This window comes from Euprymna scolopes, chromosome 4, assembly GCF_053919585.1.
Source record: "Euprymna scolopes isolate OS-2025 chromosome 4, ASM5391958v1, whole genome shotgun sequence".
Lineage (NCBI taxonomy): Eukaryota > Metazoa > Mollusca > Cephalopoda > Sepiida > Sepiolidae > Euprymna > Euprymna scolopes.
The window spans coordinates 16,023,650-16,043,992 of NC_136485.1; the positions used below are offsets into that span (position 1 = coordinate 16,023,650).

At 31.0% G+C, this 20,343-nt stretch overlaps 1 protein-coding gene across 2 annotated transcripts in view; it reads right to left on the reverse strand.

Moving 5' to 3' along the window:
• LOC145266837 (uncharacterized) overlaps positions 1-20,343 on the reverse strand; it is a 791,045-nt gene that overhangs the window by 218,071 nt on the left and 552,631 nt on the right. For both annotated transcript variants that reach the window (XM_080122656.1, XM_080122655.1), the window contains exon 4: positions 14,872-15,007. In XM_080122656.1, the coding sequence (XP_079978782.1) occupies positions 14,872-15,007 (136 nt within the window). The remainder of the gene's footprint in view (positions 1-14,871; positions 15,008-20,343) is intronic.

Sequence of the window (20,343 nt, forward strand, 5' to 3'; positions counted from 1 at the left end):
CATTATGTCTGCTTTGTTGTCATGCATAATTATCATCTACAGGGTGCAGTGATAAAATTGTTGCCATAGAAAAGACGACTTGATTCCATTTCCTTTTTTTGTTGCAGACCATCTACTAGTTAGCCAATTGTGTACAAATCCCAAGAGCAATAAGAGCCTTCTGTCATGTCTGAAAGTGACACAATGTTATGGTCTTTGGCGTGGTTTCAAGTGAGGGCCACATCATGCCACCTCACATCTTCGAAGTCGGCGTGAAAGTCAACACCAAAGTGTACCTGAGTGTGCTGAGGAGTGTGGTGATCCCCTGGTGCAATCAGGTGGCAAACCCTGGATTTGGCAGCAGGACTTGGCGCTGGCCCACAAATCCAAAGAACCCACTGGACAACTTCGTTTGCTCACATGTCAAGAACATCACCAACATGACCTCCCACAACATCAAATCTAACTTTATGACTGCCATCCACTGAGTATTCGCCAAGCTCCTACCAGTGCTTATGGAAAGGCTTGTCCCTGGTCCAAACCCATATTGAGGCGGTAATTGAGGCTGAAGGCGGATACATCAAATAGATTCCAGCTCTACTACATAATCAAGGTACCTGAATTGAGTTTTTCAATCAAAGTTTTAAAATAAAGCTGTAGTATTGTTTTCTTTAGGGCGACAACTTTATCGTTCCACCGAGTATAATAACCTTGAAAATTCCAAGATTAATTTGAGAAAATATTAATCCAAAATCAATATGTAATCAGATTTCAGGAATATTAAAGACGTTAAATTTTAAAATCCATCTTTTAATACATGGATGTTAATATAAAAAAATTTTTTATTGAAAAATGAAAAAAACTTATCGATTTCTTTACGTCACTTGAATTACTTTGCCGTTATCTGGATTGATTGAACTACTGTTCTCATCTTGAGTTTCATTTATACAACGTTTCGGTCGATGTAACCTCCGACCTTCTTCAGGTGTATCTTGTCGAACTTGGGAATGTTTCTGTCAAACTTGGGAATTTGAATAGAATTTTGAACGGAACCCTTTATTTACTTCACAGGGGTAGCATGCTCTTGTTCCATTAGCCATGATGGAATAGAGTCCGCAGTTGTATTTTTAGATCGCTCACACTGAGGATTGAGCCTTGTGGAAGCGTGGTGCAGTGGTTAAAGTACTTAGAAAATCGATTGTAAAAGTGCCATTCTCCTGAAGGTTGAAGGTTCAATCCTCAGTGTGGGTGATCAAAAAATACAATTGCAAATTACTTCAGACGTTTATCCAGTCATGGCTGATAGAACAAGAACATGCTACCCTCATGAAGTAAATAAAGGGTTCCGTTCAAAATTTCGTCCAAATTCCCGAGTTCAACAGAAACATTCCTGAATTCAACAAGATACATCTGAAGAAGGTCAGAGCTTACATTGACTGAAACGTTGTGTAAATGACAATCAAGATGAGAACAGTAGTCCGATGAATTCAAATAATACCAATAACCAATCCTCATCTAAAAAATTTAGAAACGTACTTTACCGTTTCCTTTTATTTCAAGAACGAAGTACATCTTATAATAGCCAGAGTATAGTAATTACAAAAAAGAAAAGGATGTGAATTAAAAAAAATAAAAACTTTTAGTATTTAAACCTTCCAAACAAATTTCTTTTTACATTAAATTTGTTTTTTTTTTAACATTTACATTACGTTTTATTAATTAAGTAATATTGTCTAATGTTTTTTTTTTTATTCTTGAAATAAAGAGGAAGGGTTTAAAATAAGTTAAACGATAATAAAAAGTATATAATTTAATTTAAAAAAATAGATTTCATATTAAAGTACATTTATTTATCAAAAAATACTGAAAATTTCATGAGATCGCATAATTTTCTTTATATTTTGTAGATGTTTTCAATCAGAGGGTAGATTTATTTTTTGTTTAAAGACATAAATAGCTTTCAATTTAATTATGTGCCTTTAACATAAGTTTATCAGAAATTGCTTTCTCATAGTATGAACTGTTAATATTGTAAATTTTAAAGTCCTTTAAAATTTTATGATCCTTTAAAATTTTTATGACTTTCAAAAATTTTATGACTTTCAAAAATTTTATGACTTTCAAAAATTTTATGATTTTCTAAAATCTTATGATCTAAATTTTATAATCTTCTATAATTGTATAAAGTGATCCAGCCAGCTCCTTCCCTGGTTTGCCTTTAATTAGTGTGTCATTGCAGCATTTACCACATCTCATGGAAGTCCATTCCAAGATCCTCTTTTAAAATTTTATGATCTTCAAATTTTATGATCATCAACAATTTTATGATCTTTTAAAATTTTATGATCCTCTAAAATGTTATGATCTAAACTTTTAAGATCCTCTAAAATTTTATGATCTTCTAGAATTTTTGGATCTCTAAAATTTTATAATCTTTAAAATTTAATGATCTTTAAAATTTTATAATCTTTAAAATTTTATAATCTTTAAAATTTAATAATCTTTAAAATTTAATAATCTTTAAAATTTAATAATCTTTAAAATTTTATAATCTTTAAAATTTAATAATCTTTAAAATTTAATAATCTTTAAAATTTAATAATCTACTAAAATTTTGTGATTTGTGATCTCCGAAAATTCTGTGATTAAAAAAAAAAAAAATGAAAACTTCATTCCATACCGAGTACGTACAACATAACTTTTTTTTCAATATTTTCATTTTTTAATGTCTTGATTAAACTGTACAAGTACCATGTTTTTTTATATTTAAAATCATTTAAAAAATGTCTACATATATTTTTTCAGTATATCTATCTTATGGGTGAATTTTTTTGATTTAATTTTTTTTATTACTAGAAATCACCACAAACAAAACAGAAATTCACTTAGGCTCTTTAAGTTACTTAGGCTCTTTAAGTTACTTAGGGTCTTTAAGTTACCGCTTGGCGATTCACATTCCAGCTGTCAACGCTCTTATGGAAAACGTAAAAATATCCAGGAAAAATTAAAAAATAGGAATGCGTGAAAATAGTGTGGTGCTCTTTTTTGTTTTTATCCAGAAAATGATTAAACAAATGAGATTTTGGAAAACCAGTTTCACTAAAAAGTAAAGTTAATAAAGAAAACAAGATAAAACACGTCCAGGTCAATTAAATTTTTTTAAATATTTTAGCCCGCATAGCTCTAGAAAGGGTGTAAGGAGCTAAAAAAATACTGTTAGATGGACAGATTTCGGCTAAGATAACAGCAATCCTTCCCTCTTTGTCAGAAACAAACATCGCTCATTGAATGTTGTGAAAAATAAGACAAAATAAATAATGCGACAGTTATGAAGCTGTCAAAAGAAAATTCCAGAATTTAAAGATAGAAAAACGTATAGAATTACAATCCTTAGATACTCGTGCGTGTGTGTGTGTGTGTGTGTGTGTGTGTGTGTGTGTGTGTGTGTTTCTTCATGACAACTCCCACTCATAGGACATAAAATCTTTTCAGGCTTTTTCATTCTTCATTGTCTTTAACTTCGAATGCAAGGGTAAATAACTAAGCAACACTAAACACGATCTTTTCTCGCAGTTATCTCCCTTGCTAAAGAAGACTGTTGAGGTGCAAATAAACATTTCTCGTTTGTCAGTAAGATTTAAAACAACTATTTGATTTATTAATTGGAAGTTCTCCTCTGATTTATAGAGCAAGGGCGTCACTTTAATTGAATTTTATTTAAATCTTATTTTTTCGCAGAAACTAAAACCTTATTTTCAATTCAGATTATATGAGAAAACTGTCAGTAAAAAAAATATGTGATTTTCCATTTAAGATATATTTTGGCAATAAAATTGTGTGAAAAGAAATTTGGTAAATTTTACTGCAATGATGAATAAGCTCTTTCAGGAAAGAAATGAAAAAAAGATAAACTCATGGGATTAAAAATAGCCTTATTTTTTATCTAATGTATTTTTGTTGTTCAAATATGATCACGATCATGAGGGGGAGGATAATAAAAAGACGAAGAGAAATATATATATATATATATATATATATATATATATATATATATAGAGAGAGAGAGAGAGAGAGAGAGAGAGAGAGACAGGGGGTTACAGGGAGAAAAAAGATATATGAATAGAAGGATAAATATAAATATATATATATATATATATATATATATATATATATATATATAAAATATATAATATATACATATATAAAATATATATAAAATATAAAATATATAATATATATATATATATATATATATATATATATATATATATATATATATATATATATATGTATGTATGTATGTATGTATTAGTGATGGGACGATTTAAATATTTTTCCTGATTCCGGCACAATCACTGATTCCGATTCTTATTTTTAGAAATTTCTAAATATTTAACTAATGAGTTGTTATTTTTTTCCGATTACTGTAAAAAAAAAAAAAGAACAAAAACCAAACAAACAAAAACATGTAAAATGTACAGGTATTTTCTAAAACATAAAAACAAATTTTTTATTTTTTTTTTAGGGGGGGGGTGATCTATAGATTTTAATTTTACTGATAGTTTAAAATCAATAAATTTTTATTATTTTACCATTAATACCAGTAATGGAAGATTTCCTGATACTACTGCAGTTTATCGCCGTTGACTAAGAGGGAGAAATCAATATTTTAAACTATGATTGAAGCATTTAATAAATAACAAAACAATTAAACTAGATATTAATTACTTCCGGAAAGAAGTAATTATGACCTGTCCCAGCGTAGTATACCCCCCTCCCAACTTTCACATGTTAAGAACAGCGTTTGAGGTTGGGGGGCGGGTGTTTATTCTGAAAGCCCTTCTTAACATGGCGAGGTTTGGGGGTGTTTATACTACTCTGGGGCACATAGTAATTAGTTCTTTCCGGAAGTAATCATTATCTAATTTAATTTTTTTGTTATTTTTGCAGAAAAAAAATACTCATAATGAGTTTATCAAAACTTTTGATGAAATACGTAAAAATGCATAAAGGATGAATGTTTAGAAATTTATCAAATGATAAAAAAGAAATTATATCTACATTTAAAATCACCCTCCCAAATGAGCTTCTACATTTTTAGGTGATTATGTGTGAACACACTGACCCCCCCCCTAAAAAATAATTATTGTAGAATTTAGAATGGGTTGAGTTGCATATGTAAATTTAATGTAAAATGTTCCCATATCTCCTGTCCATTGCTACCTTTTAAAGCAATTAACCAAATTTTTTCTCACTAACCTTAAGTCTGACTGGCGAAGTCATAAAACCACTCACTTTATTTTTGTATTGCCACCCAAGACTTAAGGTTAGTACTATGATAACAATCCTAGTTTATCTGACTATTTAAAGTGACATCTTATACTAAATTTTGATCAGGAACATTAATATGACCAAGATTTTTAAACAAACAAAATTGACTACATCTTTAAAACAGGGTGATCATTTTCTGTTAACTTTAGATGCAAAACCGACTTTTTGTTGTTTTTTCAGGCTGTTTACACGTACTCGCCTTAAAAATTAAGAATCACATTTTCATTTTTTGCAGAATTCTAATGACAACTTTCTTTCACAGCAAAAAATGATAATTTCGAATTGATGAAAAACAAAAAGAAGGAAAACGAGTTGCGATAATTTAGTCAAATTTTTCAACATAATCCCCTAAAAAGAATATTTCACCGTAATCTTCTAGAAAAGTAGAATCTTATTTTTAGGGAGGTAGCTTAGGATCTTAATCTACACATTTGTCATTATTAGTAGTATTAATATTATTAGTAGTATTTTTGTATTATTTTTTGCTTTTTAGAGTAAAACTAATCAATCTAATAAACGATGAAATCTTAATAATTAAGACAAGAAATATGAACATTCTTTGAGATTATTTGATAAAATATTTAGAAAGATTTACTCATATAATATAAGCCCCCCCCCATACATACACATTCTCGTGTACATTTTACGCTTTGCAAAAATATATTCTGACATTTCAGTGGATTTTACATTAAAAAAACAATTTTTTTTTAAGCAACAAATCTCTATTTAAATACTGAGAAAGATTTTAAAAATCGGAATCGGTACTTGTTTAATATTGTTAAAAGTTAACTAGTTATTAGCGATCTATCTGTCTACCTATCTATTTATCTATCTATTCAATGATATTCTTAAAATAGTTTATATTGGCAGTTATTTATTGTTTAGAGAATAAAGTGTAGCAATGGGTTTTAGCTGAAGATGTTTATATAAATTAGCTAGGTTAAATATTTTTTTTTTTTATTTACACAGTGATCACCACTTGTCAAGGCCCGGAAGCCACTCAGGGATAAGGGTTATTGCAAGTACATTACGTTAGTGTGGAGATTTGATGAAGTGTTTACGTAAGGGGGCGGTTCATTAGGAATTTGTTAACATTGGACTTGAAGACATCCAAGTTGTAGTCCGGTGGGAAGCAGGCAGACGGAACAGAGTTCCACAGGCGTGCAGTTCTAAGAAAGAAGCTTTGTTCATGGAATCCGCGTTTTGATTTAGGCACAGATAAAGAATGGGGGAAGGATCCCACCATCTTTCCAGCGACCTTGGCAACAGACTTGATGTACGTGTTCCATTTCAGATCAGGGGTAAAGGTCAAACCCAGAAGCTTGTCACAACACGGGGCCTCACCCAGACGAGGTTAAATATAAGCAAAATAAGCTCGGTCAGGCAGACGTAGAAATGTCACACATAAGGAATACGTGTGCTTTTCGAATGATGACGTAAGGGAACTGAGGTCAGGAGGTCAGGAAGTTTGGTCAGTTGAAGAGAGTTGGAGTTTGGTCACAGGAGTGAACAGATGGGGGAGTCGAGAGTTAGTCACGAGAGTGAACAGACGGCCAGGAAGCATGGTTTAATAGAATAAACATGTAAACAAGAAAAACAGACTCTTTGTGAAGACCATTTGAGACAGCTGAAATAAATTTATATTTTAAAAATATAAAGTATTATTCTGTGGTTTTCACAAAAGAAAAAAGAACAGAGGTCTCATTTGGTTATGGTTTGGTCGTTTCATGTTTCATCAAGGAGCACAGCACTGAAGAAGAACTCTCGAAGAAAGAAAGGTATGAAGCTTATATTATTTTTCTTATATATGAACTGTAATATATACTCGTGTGATAACTCTCTGATACAACATGACTCAGTTTATACGTCAATATCATATCCCTGGCTAAACAAACATACGTACAATTTATACGTTTATAACGGGTGCCAAAAAAATATCTCCCCACCTCTCAATACAATACAACTGTTTTAATATCTAATCCACCTCACTATGTAATATGACTGTTTTAATAGTATCTCCCACCTACTATACAACATATATTCGCTTTTAAATCCACCTCCCTCCCTATATAATACTTGTATCAGAATCTGGAATTTAGAACGGAATTGGTAATTGTATCAGATTCAGGAGAAATTTGGAATCATCCTATCAGTAATATATATATATATATATATATATATATATATATATATATATATATATATATATATATATATATATATATAGACTTGTATGTAATATACTGAGTTCGTGTAATCCAGTAAATTTTCATATACCAATAAGTTTTAAGCCAAAAAGAGATGACTTAAAAAGTAAGCTACAAAATTATCATATTTCATAATTGAGCATTAATATACTGTGAAAGCAAAACCAAGACTTCAAAAAAGGTGTTGATAGCAAAAAAAAAGTGTATTTCATTTTACGTTACAATTGTTTCCATGCCAAAACGACAATTTCAAACATATAGCGTTTGAAAATTTTCACAAAACCAGCATTTCTTCAGACATTATGAATAAAAACACTCTTGACAATAGAACATTGTTTAAAGAAAAAGAAAAAGAAAAATTCCCTTAACAGAAAAGGAGCATGTGAAAAACATTTACTCTGAAGGTAACCTCTGTGAAAATCCCATTTAAATATTAATATATCTCCTAATTTTCGTATCCTTATTTAAATACAAAGTCATAAGAAGTTTCCACAAAAAACCCTTAGCCATTTAAAATTTTTTTTTAATATATCCCATTCGTTGAATTCCTAAATTAGATTTATCTATTTCTTTATTTCACATAATTAATTTTTAAAAAGAATTTTTTAATTTTTTATTCCTATATTTATAATTTGCCCATAACAACCTTGCATTAACGTTATGGTTAATTTTAGTTTCGTATTTGCTCATTAGTGGCAAGTAATGGTTACAAATTATCGGTTGTTTTAATACTTTGATTAAGACCATTTTAGGTTTAATGTTTAATTGAATATGAGAATAAAGAAAAAACTGCATTATATATATTAATCCTCATACAACATTTCGAGTAAAGGATTCTAATCTACTTATCATTATTTAATATTTTAAAATTCATTATCATTCTAATTAAATATGTTTTCATATCGTTACTAAAACAATTGTGAAGGGAGATAATCCAATTTCGTTATTAATTGCTAATAGTTAATTCTGTTGGAAAAGAGGTCAATATTAGTTCCCATAACAGCTAAAGGGAGATAAATAATTTGATGTTTTCGGTCTGGTGATTACTAGAAAGTGTCTATGATTTACTAATTAATTTAATTAAACAGATCCAGAAATTGCTAAAATAGCTTATTAAACAAATTAAAAATATAAATTATATTTTTAATCTTAAAAACTGTTTTTTTACCCATGGGTTTAACCTACATCTGTTATTTATCCAATAACAACTTAGGTTGCTCATGTCTTCAAAGCCAAAATTACAATTTGTGTGTTGTATTCTTGGGTATCTAAACAACATAGTATATATCCTCTAATTATTATTCTGACAGCAAAACCACCAAATAGCTACAAATGTGTTTCACTCTGATGAGAAGGTGTCTACCCGTGCATTTATGGGTAAAAACCTTTAGAACAAAGGGTAAAGTAAAGTATATAAATAAACCAGCATGGATTCTACAAACTTAAGATGTCAGATGACAAAAAAACAAATTAATTTCCAGTCCACAAATTGCTAATTTAATTTTTTAATAATAATTGCTGGTTTATTGTTAAGTTGTTTTATTGATTTGAAGAGGGGATCACTTATTTCACCATCAATACTGCTACAACTAAATACAAAAAATGCTCACTGTTATGGAACAAAATTTCCATTCTTAGATGAGCTTTATACTTTATTTATATTGCTTACCCAGTTTAGAATAATAGAACCTATATTTGCTTATTAGATCCTTCATTTAGATTACATCATTCCCAGCTATTTAACTCTACATTAGAATTTAATCCTTGCATCCGAGGATCCTTATTGTTATATATATATATATATATATATATATATATATATATATATATATATATATATATATATAGTAATTTATAAAATATATATGGCGATTAAGCTACACTGAATATTCTGCGTTTCATCCACTGTAGGATTCGTCAGGCTTATGCGCATAAGCCTGACGAATACTACAGTGGATGAAGCGCAGAATATTCAGTGTAGCTTAATCGCCATATATATTTTATAAATTACTAACTAGCTCTACCTACGTATTGAGCACTTTTGAAGTAAATACTTAAAGTTTACGCATAAATCTATACTTTCGTATATTAAATTTGTGTGAGCAAATGAAGTAGTTATATATATATATATATATATATATATATATATATATATTGGCAGGCCACCTGGCGTTGCTTGGTCCTAAAATACGCTTAAATGATATTTTAATTCATGCAGCTTTTGTATTTACTATTATGAAGGCAATTCTCTATTGAATATTATAACGCATCCAATATATAATAGTGATTAAAAAAAACAGTACTTTTAAATATGAACTGGGTGCCATCAGTTAGAATAGAAACCAAAACATTTAACACTCCAGCCTTATTTGTAATCATCTGAGCTAACTGCTGGCGAACAAAAGAACTTTACAAATCAACCAACTTTAATGTACAAATGTAACATGTTTAGTTGACTTACGCCTATCAAGTTCTAAAACATTACAAAAATGAAAAAAATTTGGAGGGAGGGGATAATATGATGGACACATCCTTTTGGACTAATACTGCACCTCTTTAAAGTCCTTTTGATATGTGTGAAAATACATTTTATGCACAAGCAGTGCTGATACACGATTCCTTTGTGACAATTCCTTTATTCAAGAATCCTGAATCGGATTACTTCTTCAAAGCCTCCTAAAATCATTTACAGACTTTGAAAACTATTTTACAACATTGCTTCTCTCATAATCTGAAGTTTCAAACTATGTACTTACTTATAGTTAGTTTATATAAAATGTTATTTTGCTAACTATTTTTCCTCTGAGGATAAGTGCCATTCTTTGAAACTCCATGTAATAAAGAAATAATCATTTTTAATCTGTATCCATTGTTTCGAATAATAAATGTTATAAATTCTAATTTGCAAAATTTTAACTTCCGTCATATGTTCTACCTTGAATATCAAGCATTTTCATCTGGTTAGGATTGTCCTATAAATATTAGTATTAATTATTGTAACAAAGCTACTGACACGTATGCAAATTATCAAGCCCTAGCGTGACGTCACAGAAACAAATGAATATATAAACATTGGGATCAGAGGAAGAGGAGGAAAAAGAGGAGAGAAAGTGCATGGCGACACGAAAGGGAAAAAATAGGGAAGATAAATTAGAAAGTGGAGAAAGAAGGAGCCTTATCTTTTCATTCTCAGTAGAAGAAGAAAAATTGAAAATAATTGAATTTCAACAAGGGTCGTTGATAGTGCTCAATCATAGGAGAGCAAGTTATATTTTATTTATTTTTTATGACTCTATTTACATAATAACGATTAGATCACTGTCTGACTGACGTAAATGAACATTTAAAATTAAAATGTTTAAATTCAACGTTAATTAACGCGGTTAATGATAGCCGAATTGATACAGTCTTTGCTAATCGAGCCAGAGATGTCTCGTGTTGCGGGGTTCGAATCGACTGGTGTTAATCGTGACACCTTGCACTGGAGATTCCCGAAAGGATGAAACACTAGTGTCTGTAGGTATTTAATTATTATAGTAAAAAAAATAATTATATATATATATATATATATATATATATATATATATATATATATATAGAGAGAGAGAGAGAGAGAGAGAGAGAGAGAAATAAAGTAGTAGCATTCGCGTGTGTGGGTGTGTCTGTATGTACAACTCTCCTACAGATCACCAATGGACCGACCATGACCAAACCCACCTAGGAATAGTGCACACCATTTTTCATGGTTAAGGTCAAAGGTCAAGGTCATAGCCTTAGTCTATATACTCTCTTACAGCCCACACCACTGGACCGATCATGACCTAACCTGACATGACGATCTCTGACCTAGGGATGGTGCACACTATTTTCAAGGTCAAGGTCAAAGGTTAAGGTCGGGACTTTGCTATATGCGTGGGTACCTGCAAAGCGAGTATCTGAGCGTACAACAAAGCCCCATAGAGACACGGGTATCTTTGCTAGTAATCTATAATACCATTTGGTATAGACTCGACAATGGAAGACCAGATAAGAACACAAAATTGGATTTATAAGACCATAAAATCTAACTTTGATCGCTCTTCAGAGCCCGTGGCACAGTGGATAGAGACATTGATTCTCTACAGTTCCAGGTGGGCATTGTTGTAAGATAGCGGTTTCAATCCTACTCAAGCAGGCTAGAAGATTAGTTGGTTAAAACGAGACGACAACAACTATGGAAGGCAGTAATTACTGAGGATACAGTTACAAGACTAAGCATTCCTATCCCATCGTAGTTAACTACCTGAAGAAGGCCAGAGGATGAGTTGTCCGAAACGTGATGCAACAACAACAAGTTTGAAGATGAAAATAACAGTCCGCAAAAAAAAAAAAAAAAAAAAATGAATGCACAAATAAGCAACGTTATTTTATAATAATCCTTTTATTCGCATCTTGCCGATTTATCTGACATCGTTTCAGCTGTATATTTAAAAGTGTAGTTTTACTGTTTTATGATTTTTTAATTATGTAATTAGTGTTATCTCCCTCATCCCAATAACTACATCGATAAAGATTGCCGAATGAATTGAATGCACCTTGCTTATATATTCGCTACATAAAGTATATTAGGATTTATTTTTCTATTCTATATAACTGTGACAAGAAGAGCGATGGATGATAATTGAGTTCAGTTGGGGGTTGCGATCAGTGGAACATTTATATATAGCCACACTGATGAGTCTAGATTAACAGAAAACATATTGATGAAAGTATTAAAATATTTTTATAAAAATAGTTATATATATATTCATGAAAATGATTATTTATACCATATCACATAATTGTCCTCATATGTATGTGTGTATATATAAGAATCATTAAAGTTTAAACATTTTCCTATGAAAATATTTCATAAAAATTATTTCCAAAAGAATTTTCATTAAGCAATAGGAATTCGAAATTTGTAAACGAGTAAGCGTATTTTAACTAATTAACTTAATACATATATATATATATATATATATATATATATATATATATATATATATATATATATATATATATATATATATATACTCTTGGATAATCAACTAAATTGCGATAATTTATAGCTCTTTCTGTTGCTTGAAATGAAAGCAGTATACATAATACCACAACAGATGGAATTGCTAAAATATTTTAAAATAAAATCTTATTTATTTTTAATTGTTCAGATTTTTTGATAAAGAAAATATAAAATCTAAATTGAATTTGAACCAAGTGGAAAAGATTTACATGCCAATCTATTATATATATATATATATATATATATATATATATATATATATATATATATATATGTATGTATGTATGTATATATATATATATATATATATATATATATATATATATATATATATATATATATATATATATATATATATATGTATGTATGTATGTATATATATATATATATATATATATATATATATATATATATATATAAACCAAGAATAAATACAACAGCTTTATAATATGAGAAAGATTATTTTATATGAATGCTTATATATATGTGTGTGTGTATGTGTGTATGTGTGTGTGTGTGTGTGTGTGTGTGTGTTTGCGTGTGTGTGTGTGTGACTAATATTATTTGTATACTACTTTTCTTTTCACAGAGCACACTTTCTGTTATTTGATAACCTTATGTATACGTGTCGATATGCAAATAATTCTGTTAACGTTAATTAAGAAATGGATTTTTATTGTAAACAAAAGCAAGAACGATCTTAGTAATTCTGATGATACATATGATAAGAAATACAGCAAATTATTTTATGTTCACATAAAAATCATCAATGTATTATATATATATATATATATATATATATATATATATATATATATATATATAATACACATACATGCACACACACATATATACACACACACATATATAAAATTTATATATATATACACATAATAAATTGGGTCATTTGGAAAGCTCTGAGTGTTATTAACGATGAAGAAAAAATTATCACCAAGTGTTCATGAAAAATATTTCTTCGAACTTCCAACACCTCTGTAATCTGCCCCTGCCTTCTCGTGATGTTTTATTTGGGTTTAATGTTTGATTTCAAAATCAATTTCTCCAACTCTACAAGTCTTCTAGAATGACTTGCATCTATCAAGCTTAAATCCACACATTTGACTTTTGAAAACCGTTTCTAACCGGATGATTCAGATATGGTTTTTCATATTTTGTCACGAATGCATTAATTTTAGAGAAAAATGTAGCATGTGTTAAACATCGAATATTTATATTAATTTATTTTTTTATTTCGGACTACTAGTCTCATCTTTATTAGTTGTTGTTTTTTGATCTTTTATTGGTTTGTTTATTCACAACGTTTCGGCCAACTAATTCCTTTGGCCTTCGTCAGATGGTAACCGCGACGGATAGGAACTTTGAATCTCCTAACTGCATTCTCAGCCATCACTGCCATCTGTAGTTGTTGTCGTCTCACCACATTTTGGCCAATTAACCTGGGTGGGATTGAAACCGCTTTGGGGCCCATGGCACAGTTGATAGAGACGTTGAATCTCTACAGTTCCAGATGAACATTGTTTGAAGATAGCGGTTTCAATCCCAGCCAAAGCGTGCCAGAGGTTAATTGGCCAAAATGTGGTGAGACGACAACAACTACGGATGGCAGTGATGGCTGAGAATGCAGTTAGGAGATTCGAAGTTCCTATCCGTCGCGGTTACCACCTGACGAAGGCCAGAGAAATAGTTGGCCGAAACGTTGTGAATAAACAAACCAATAAAAGATGAAAAACAACAACTAATAAAGATGAGAATAATAGTCCGAAATAAAAAAAATAAATTAATATATATAATGCTCATCTCAAAAAATGAATTCCAATTAAGGAATAATATATATCGAATATTTACTTATCAATTTTTTTTACTGGCTGACAAAAATATGGCCGCTCTCCGTATGAGTTAGAACCGGTAAGTTAACATGTTGCAAGTGATGCAAACAGCCATGTTTTAGAAATAGTCTAATATTGTATTTTTTAAGACACATGTGTCCGAATCACTTTTAACTTTCTAGATGTCCCAATTTATTACGTAACGATGCTTTTTAATAAGATGTTTATATGGATATTTTGTAATGCATAAAAACCTGTACATTATCCAGGCAGAGACAATGAATAAAGGCAACTATTTGCTGCTGAAATAAATTCATATGCATAATTGCATTAATAATTCTTTTTTAATATAATGCACGTTTCAAGTTAAATTGATAATTATATCAATCTTGTGTTTATTATTTTATTATTATTATTTTAATTGTAATAATGCGAAAATGTGTGCAAGAATTCGCAGACTTACCATGACGCCTGTTAAAATGGCTATTCCTCTTCCACAATATGTGTTTGGTACAATGTCTCCATAACCAATAGAGAGAAATGTAATAGAAATCATCCACAAAGAATTGAGGATATTTGCATGTTTTGTGTCATGGTAGCTGGAACAGAAATAAAAGGAAGATGAAAAGAAAATGCATCAATATTTACAGAAATCAAAACATAATTTACAGAAATTATAAGCTGCCTTTTTTTTTTTACAAAGAGGTCACCACATATCAAGGCCCGGAAGCAACTCGAGGATAGGATTAATGTGTGTGTGTGTGTGTGTGTGTGTGTATTGTAGTCATTATGACAGTTGTGTAATAATCGTTTGTAGAATTAATTTGGTATGATTATATAATTTACGAGGACAGCTGAACAAGAACTTGTTTACATTGGACTTGAAGATAATGATATTGTAGTCAACTGGAAAGCTGACCAACGGAACAGAGTTCCACAGGCAGGCAGTTCTAGGGAAGAAGCTTTGTTCATGGAATCCATGTTTAGGTTTAGGCAACGATAGAAAGTGGGGGAATTTATTGATAGTGATTTGGGCTTGACCAGTGTTATTTTGTGAAGGATTGGCGAGGGGGGTATAGATTGAAGCTCAGTCGACTACTTGCCATGAAAATAGCGATAGAGCAAGGACAGACTCGCAACGTCTCTTCTGTGGGAAAGAGGCTGCAGAGAAGAGAAAAGGGCTACTAGATTACGAAGTCTGTTTTGAACTTTGTCAACGTAGAATTCATGCTAGAAATGTCCACAATTGGTGTAGTAGATAGAATACTTAAAATTTAGTTGTAAAGTTACACTCTTCCGGAGGTTGAAGGTTCAAGCCTCGGCAATGGAATGAGAGCATGATACTTCTGTGGATTAAATTAAGAGTTCCGTTCAAAATTCTCTGTAGATTCCCAAGCTTGACAGAAAGATCTTCGAGTTTGACAAAATACATCTGACGAAGGTCGGAGGTTACATCGACCGAAACATTGCGAAAATAACACCCAAGATGAGAAGAGCAGTCTGAATAATCGAAACAATACAAAAAATCATTTATTCTTCTTTAACAAGCAAGCATTTATCAAGCACAAAATCCACTCAGAGATAAGGGTTTATAAGATGAGGGTATTATCAGTTGAATGATAAAGAATATTATGAGAGGATATTGAAAATTGCATTTACCCAGCATATAGGTTTTCCTGGAAAAATATTTTTCCTGTTTTCTTATTTGTACTTATATTTACCACAAACAAAGAACATTGCCACTGAAATGTAAGGGGCTACTGTGAATTATGGGCCACACTTATAGGAGCAGCCAAAGTGGGGAGTTGTGTCGCGAGATGTTTGTTAACATTACATTTAAATTTCTGCACATATTCACACCAATCACCCCTCTTCAATCACCATCAACAACTATCAACTTGAAGCCATGAAAGTGTTCACATACCTGGGATCAATTGCAACAGACAATCTTGACATAGGATCAGATATCGACCGACACATAGGTTGTGTAACATGTACATTCGCCAGACTTGCCTTCAGAGTGTGGGAGACAGAAAATTAACAATCAAGACTAAGATGGCGGTGTATAAGGCTTCCTGAGCATGCTGCTGTACAGCAGTGAGTCTTGGATGCTGTATGCACATTAGGAAAACCACCACCACACCTTTCACATGCACAACCTGAGGAGAATCCTGGGTATCATATGGTCAAATTTCATCAACGCCAAGGTCCTTAAGCATGCGGATGTACCCACTATGTACACTCTCTTGTCAGCATTGACTGCTCTGACTTAGACATGTCTGCCAGATGCAAGGTAGCAGGATTCCAAAAGACCTCTATCGAAAACTGATAATTGGCAAGAGAAAATGGAGTCATCCCCAGCTTGGATTCCAAAACTTGTTTAAAAGAAATATGAAAGAGGCCAGCATAGACCTTGGAAGCTGGGAGGCAGTGGCTGATAAGTATCAGTGTAAACACCAGGTCACCAACGGGCTTCAAGTGAGATGAGGATAAACTCCATCAGTCGTGGCAGGAGAAGCTAATTTGATGCAAAGAATGGCTGAGCCATCCATCACCAGCCTCCCCCTTCAGGGTACAGAACCAAGATCAGACATAATCAGTGGACGCCAATGATATATATATATATATATATATATATATAAATATATATATATACCGACAGATAGATAGATATATATATATAGATATATAGATATAGATAGATATATATATATATAAATAGATAGAGAGAGAAAGAGAGTGATAAAGAGAGAGAAAGAGAGAAAGAGAAATCGAATGAACAAACATTGGTTACTTATGAGAACAATTTGTTATATTTGATGTCAATACGATCATGTTGTAGTCTGCATGGAAGCAGTCTGATGGTAATGTTTTTCATAAGTAGGAATTCTTTGAAAGAAACTCTGTTCATGGAAATTTTATCTGATACTAAGCAGACAGAGGAAACAAGAGAAGTGTCTTTAGTTGTGCTGAATGACTGTTCAGTTTCAATGATGAATCTCCAACAGTTTCTGATTTATCTTTGACAAAAATCAGTACACTTGAATACTACATGAAAAATTGTCAATACTTGTGACACTCTTGACATCACACTGATTTCGGTAGTGATGGTTCTCTTCAGTTCTGGAATAATCAACATGATTTGGAACAAATATATTGAGGACATTGCCAAGACTGCTGCAAAGGATCTGCGCCCCCTCTACCCTGATAGAAAATTACTTGCACTAGAGAGCATCTTATATATTTACAAAGCCACAATTCACCTATGCATGGAATATTGTCATCACATTTGGTACATCTACCGTTCACTCATAGATAGGGTCCAAAAAAGAGTCTCAAATCTAATATGATCCTGCGCTGTCGGTCAAGTTCCAACTCCTCTTCGATTGCTGCAATGTTGCATCCCTGTGTCTCTTTTATAAGTACTGTAATGGGATATGTTCTGATGAACTCATAGCACTTGTGCCCCTCGATTCATTGACGTACGTGCGTGTAGAAGTTTAAATATAGCTTCTCATAGTCTTTTGTTAAGCACGATCCCAAATAGTAAATCTTTATGTTTCAAATGGCAATATGCCTTGTTCATGATAAAAATGAGTAAAAATGAGTAAAAAACAAAAAACATGAAAAAAACAAACAAAAAAAAAACACATATTAGATAAATTCTTGCTTTGGTCGACTTTGGTAATGCACTGTATATTACTAGTAGCAGAAAACGGATAACAATATATTTAAAAATTTTAAAGGCACATTTCGCATTTATTATTACAAAACCAATTCTCTATTGAAAATCATATATATATATATATATATATATATATATATATATATATATATATATATATATATATATACTAGTATTTCAGCCCGGCGTTGCCCGGGTGTTTAGAGGTGTATGTTGAGCAAAAAAAAAAAAAAAAAGCGGTCAATTTTGTTAACTTTGACCCCTATTATGACCCCTTAACATTTATTGTTTTGGGCTCAAATCAAGTTATTAAGTTAGATCCATGTCCAAGGAACCTATATCTAAAATTTCAAGTGTTTAGACCCCAAATCGGCGGAGGAGTTTGGTATAGTTCTCAAACGTCAAATCGTTGAACTTTGACTCCTTAACAGCCAATTTTCTGGCCGAAAACCGATCGCAAAGATTTTCCCAAATCTCAGTACTCTGTATATCAAATGTCGAGTCTGTAGACTGAAAATTTTATTGCGTATTGAATTATATTGAAATGTACACAAACACCCACACACATACACACAGAGGCACGTTCATTTATATATATATATATATATATATATATATATATATATATATATATATATATATACATATATATATATATATATATATATATATATATATATATATATATATATATATATATATAGTACTGATTTCAAACGTTTTTAAAAAATGACTTGGGTGTCATCAGCTAGAATCAAAACCCATACATTTAGCGCTCCAGACGCGTTCTATACTATTTGAGCAATCAACAGATAAATAAGAAAGATCGAAATTAAACCACTTCAAACTATGAATGGATTTGCGCATGCACAAAAGTAATAGAAATATGTCGCCATATTTCTGTACACGTTATTCATTCAAACAAACATTTTACTTTTTATAATCCATACTTGGTGTATTACTACTGTTTACTGTTAATTTCAGTGTCATATGATCAGTAGTTTAAGAGTTTATCGGTTAAATATTTTCACACAGACACACACACACATGCATACATCTGTTTTATTTATATCGAAGAAGATGTGTGTTTCTCCTCATCAGTTGCTTCATATAGATTACAGTTCATAGCATAGTGAACTTCATTGTTGCATGACGTGTGTTTTGTGACCTTATTTCGAGATATTGGTATTTTGTATACAAGACTGGAACCAATTTGGGATTAATTTATGCTTACTGATTTTCTTGGAATCTTATTGATTCTCTTTGGATGAATTAATGATGTCATCACGTCGAAATTATATGAGCAGCTCACAAAAACGAGAGAAGACATTATTGACGTTTGACCTGGGTTAATCACGAAAGTAAAGCAGCTATTTTCTTCAATTTTCTCTCTCTCTCTCTCTCTCTCTCTCTCTCTCTCTCTCTCTCTATATATATATATATATATATATATATATATATAAATAAATTAAATAAACATGAATGTACATAAACGATCACACATATATGTATGTATGTATATATATATATATGTATATATATGTGCATATATGTATGTACACATATATATTTATATATAAACTAACAATAAAAAAAAAACACTAACCTAGTTTTAAAACAGATCCTTTGTCCGATAACATGCATGCCCATTGGCAGATAGGAAGGGGCGCGGTGGATACTAGAAAGCTGATTGGCTAACTAAATCCTCAATAGAAGAGGACCATATAAAAACGATTAAACAACCACAGAATTCGCGCATAAGCCTGAGGAATCCTAGAGTGGATGAAACGCCGAATATTCAGTGTAGCTTAATCGCCATATATATTTTATAAATTACTAACTAGCTCTACCTACATATTGAGCACTTTTGAAGTAAATACTTAAAGTTTACACATAAATCTATACTTTCGTATATTAATTTTATGTGAGTAAATGAAGTAGTTATATATATATATATATATATATAAATGAAGTAGTTATATATATATATATATATATATATATATATATATATATATAACTAGTGTTTCAAAATCAATAGGAAACACACACTCTCTCTCTCTCTCTCTCTCTCTCACACACACACACATAAACACACAAAGTGCCTTTATATATAAGTAGAGATAAAACTGAGTTATTTATTCCACTGGCATTGAAATTAAAAGCTTAATTATTTAAAAATCAAAAACATCTTAATATCTATCTATATAAAGTAGCAACGTTCGTGTGTGTGTGTGTGTGTGTGTGTGT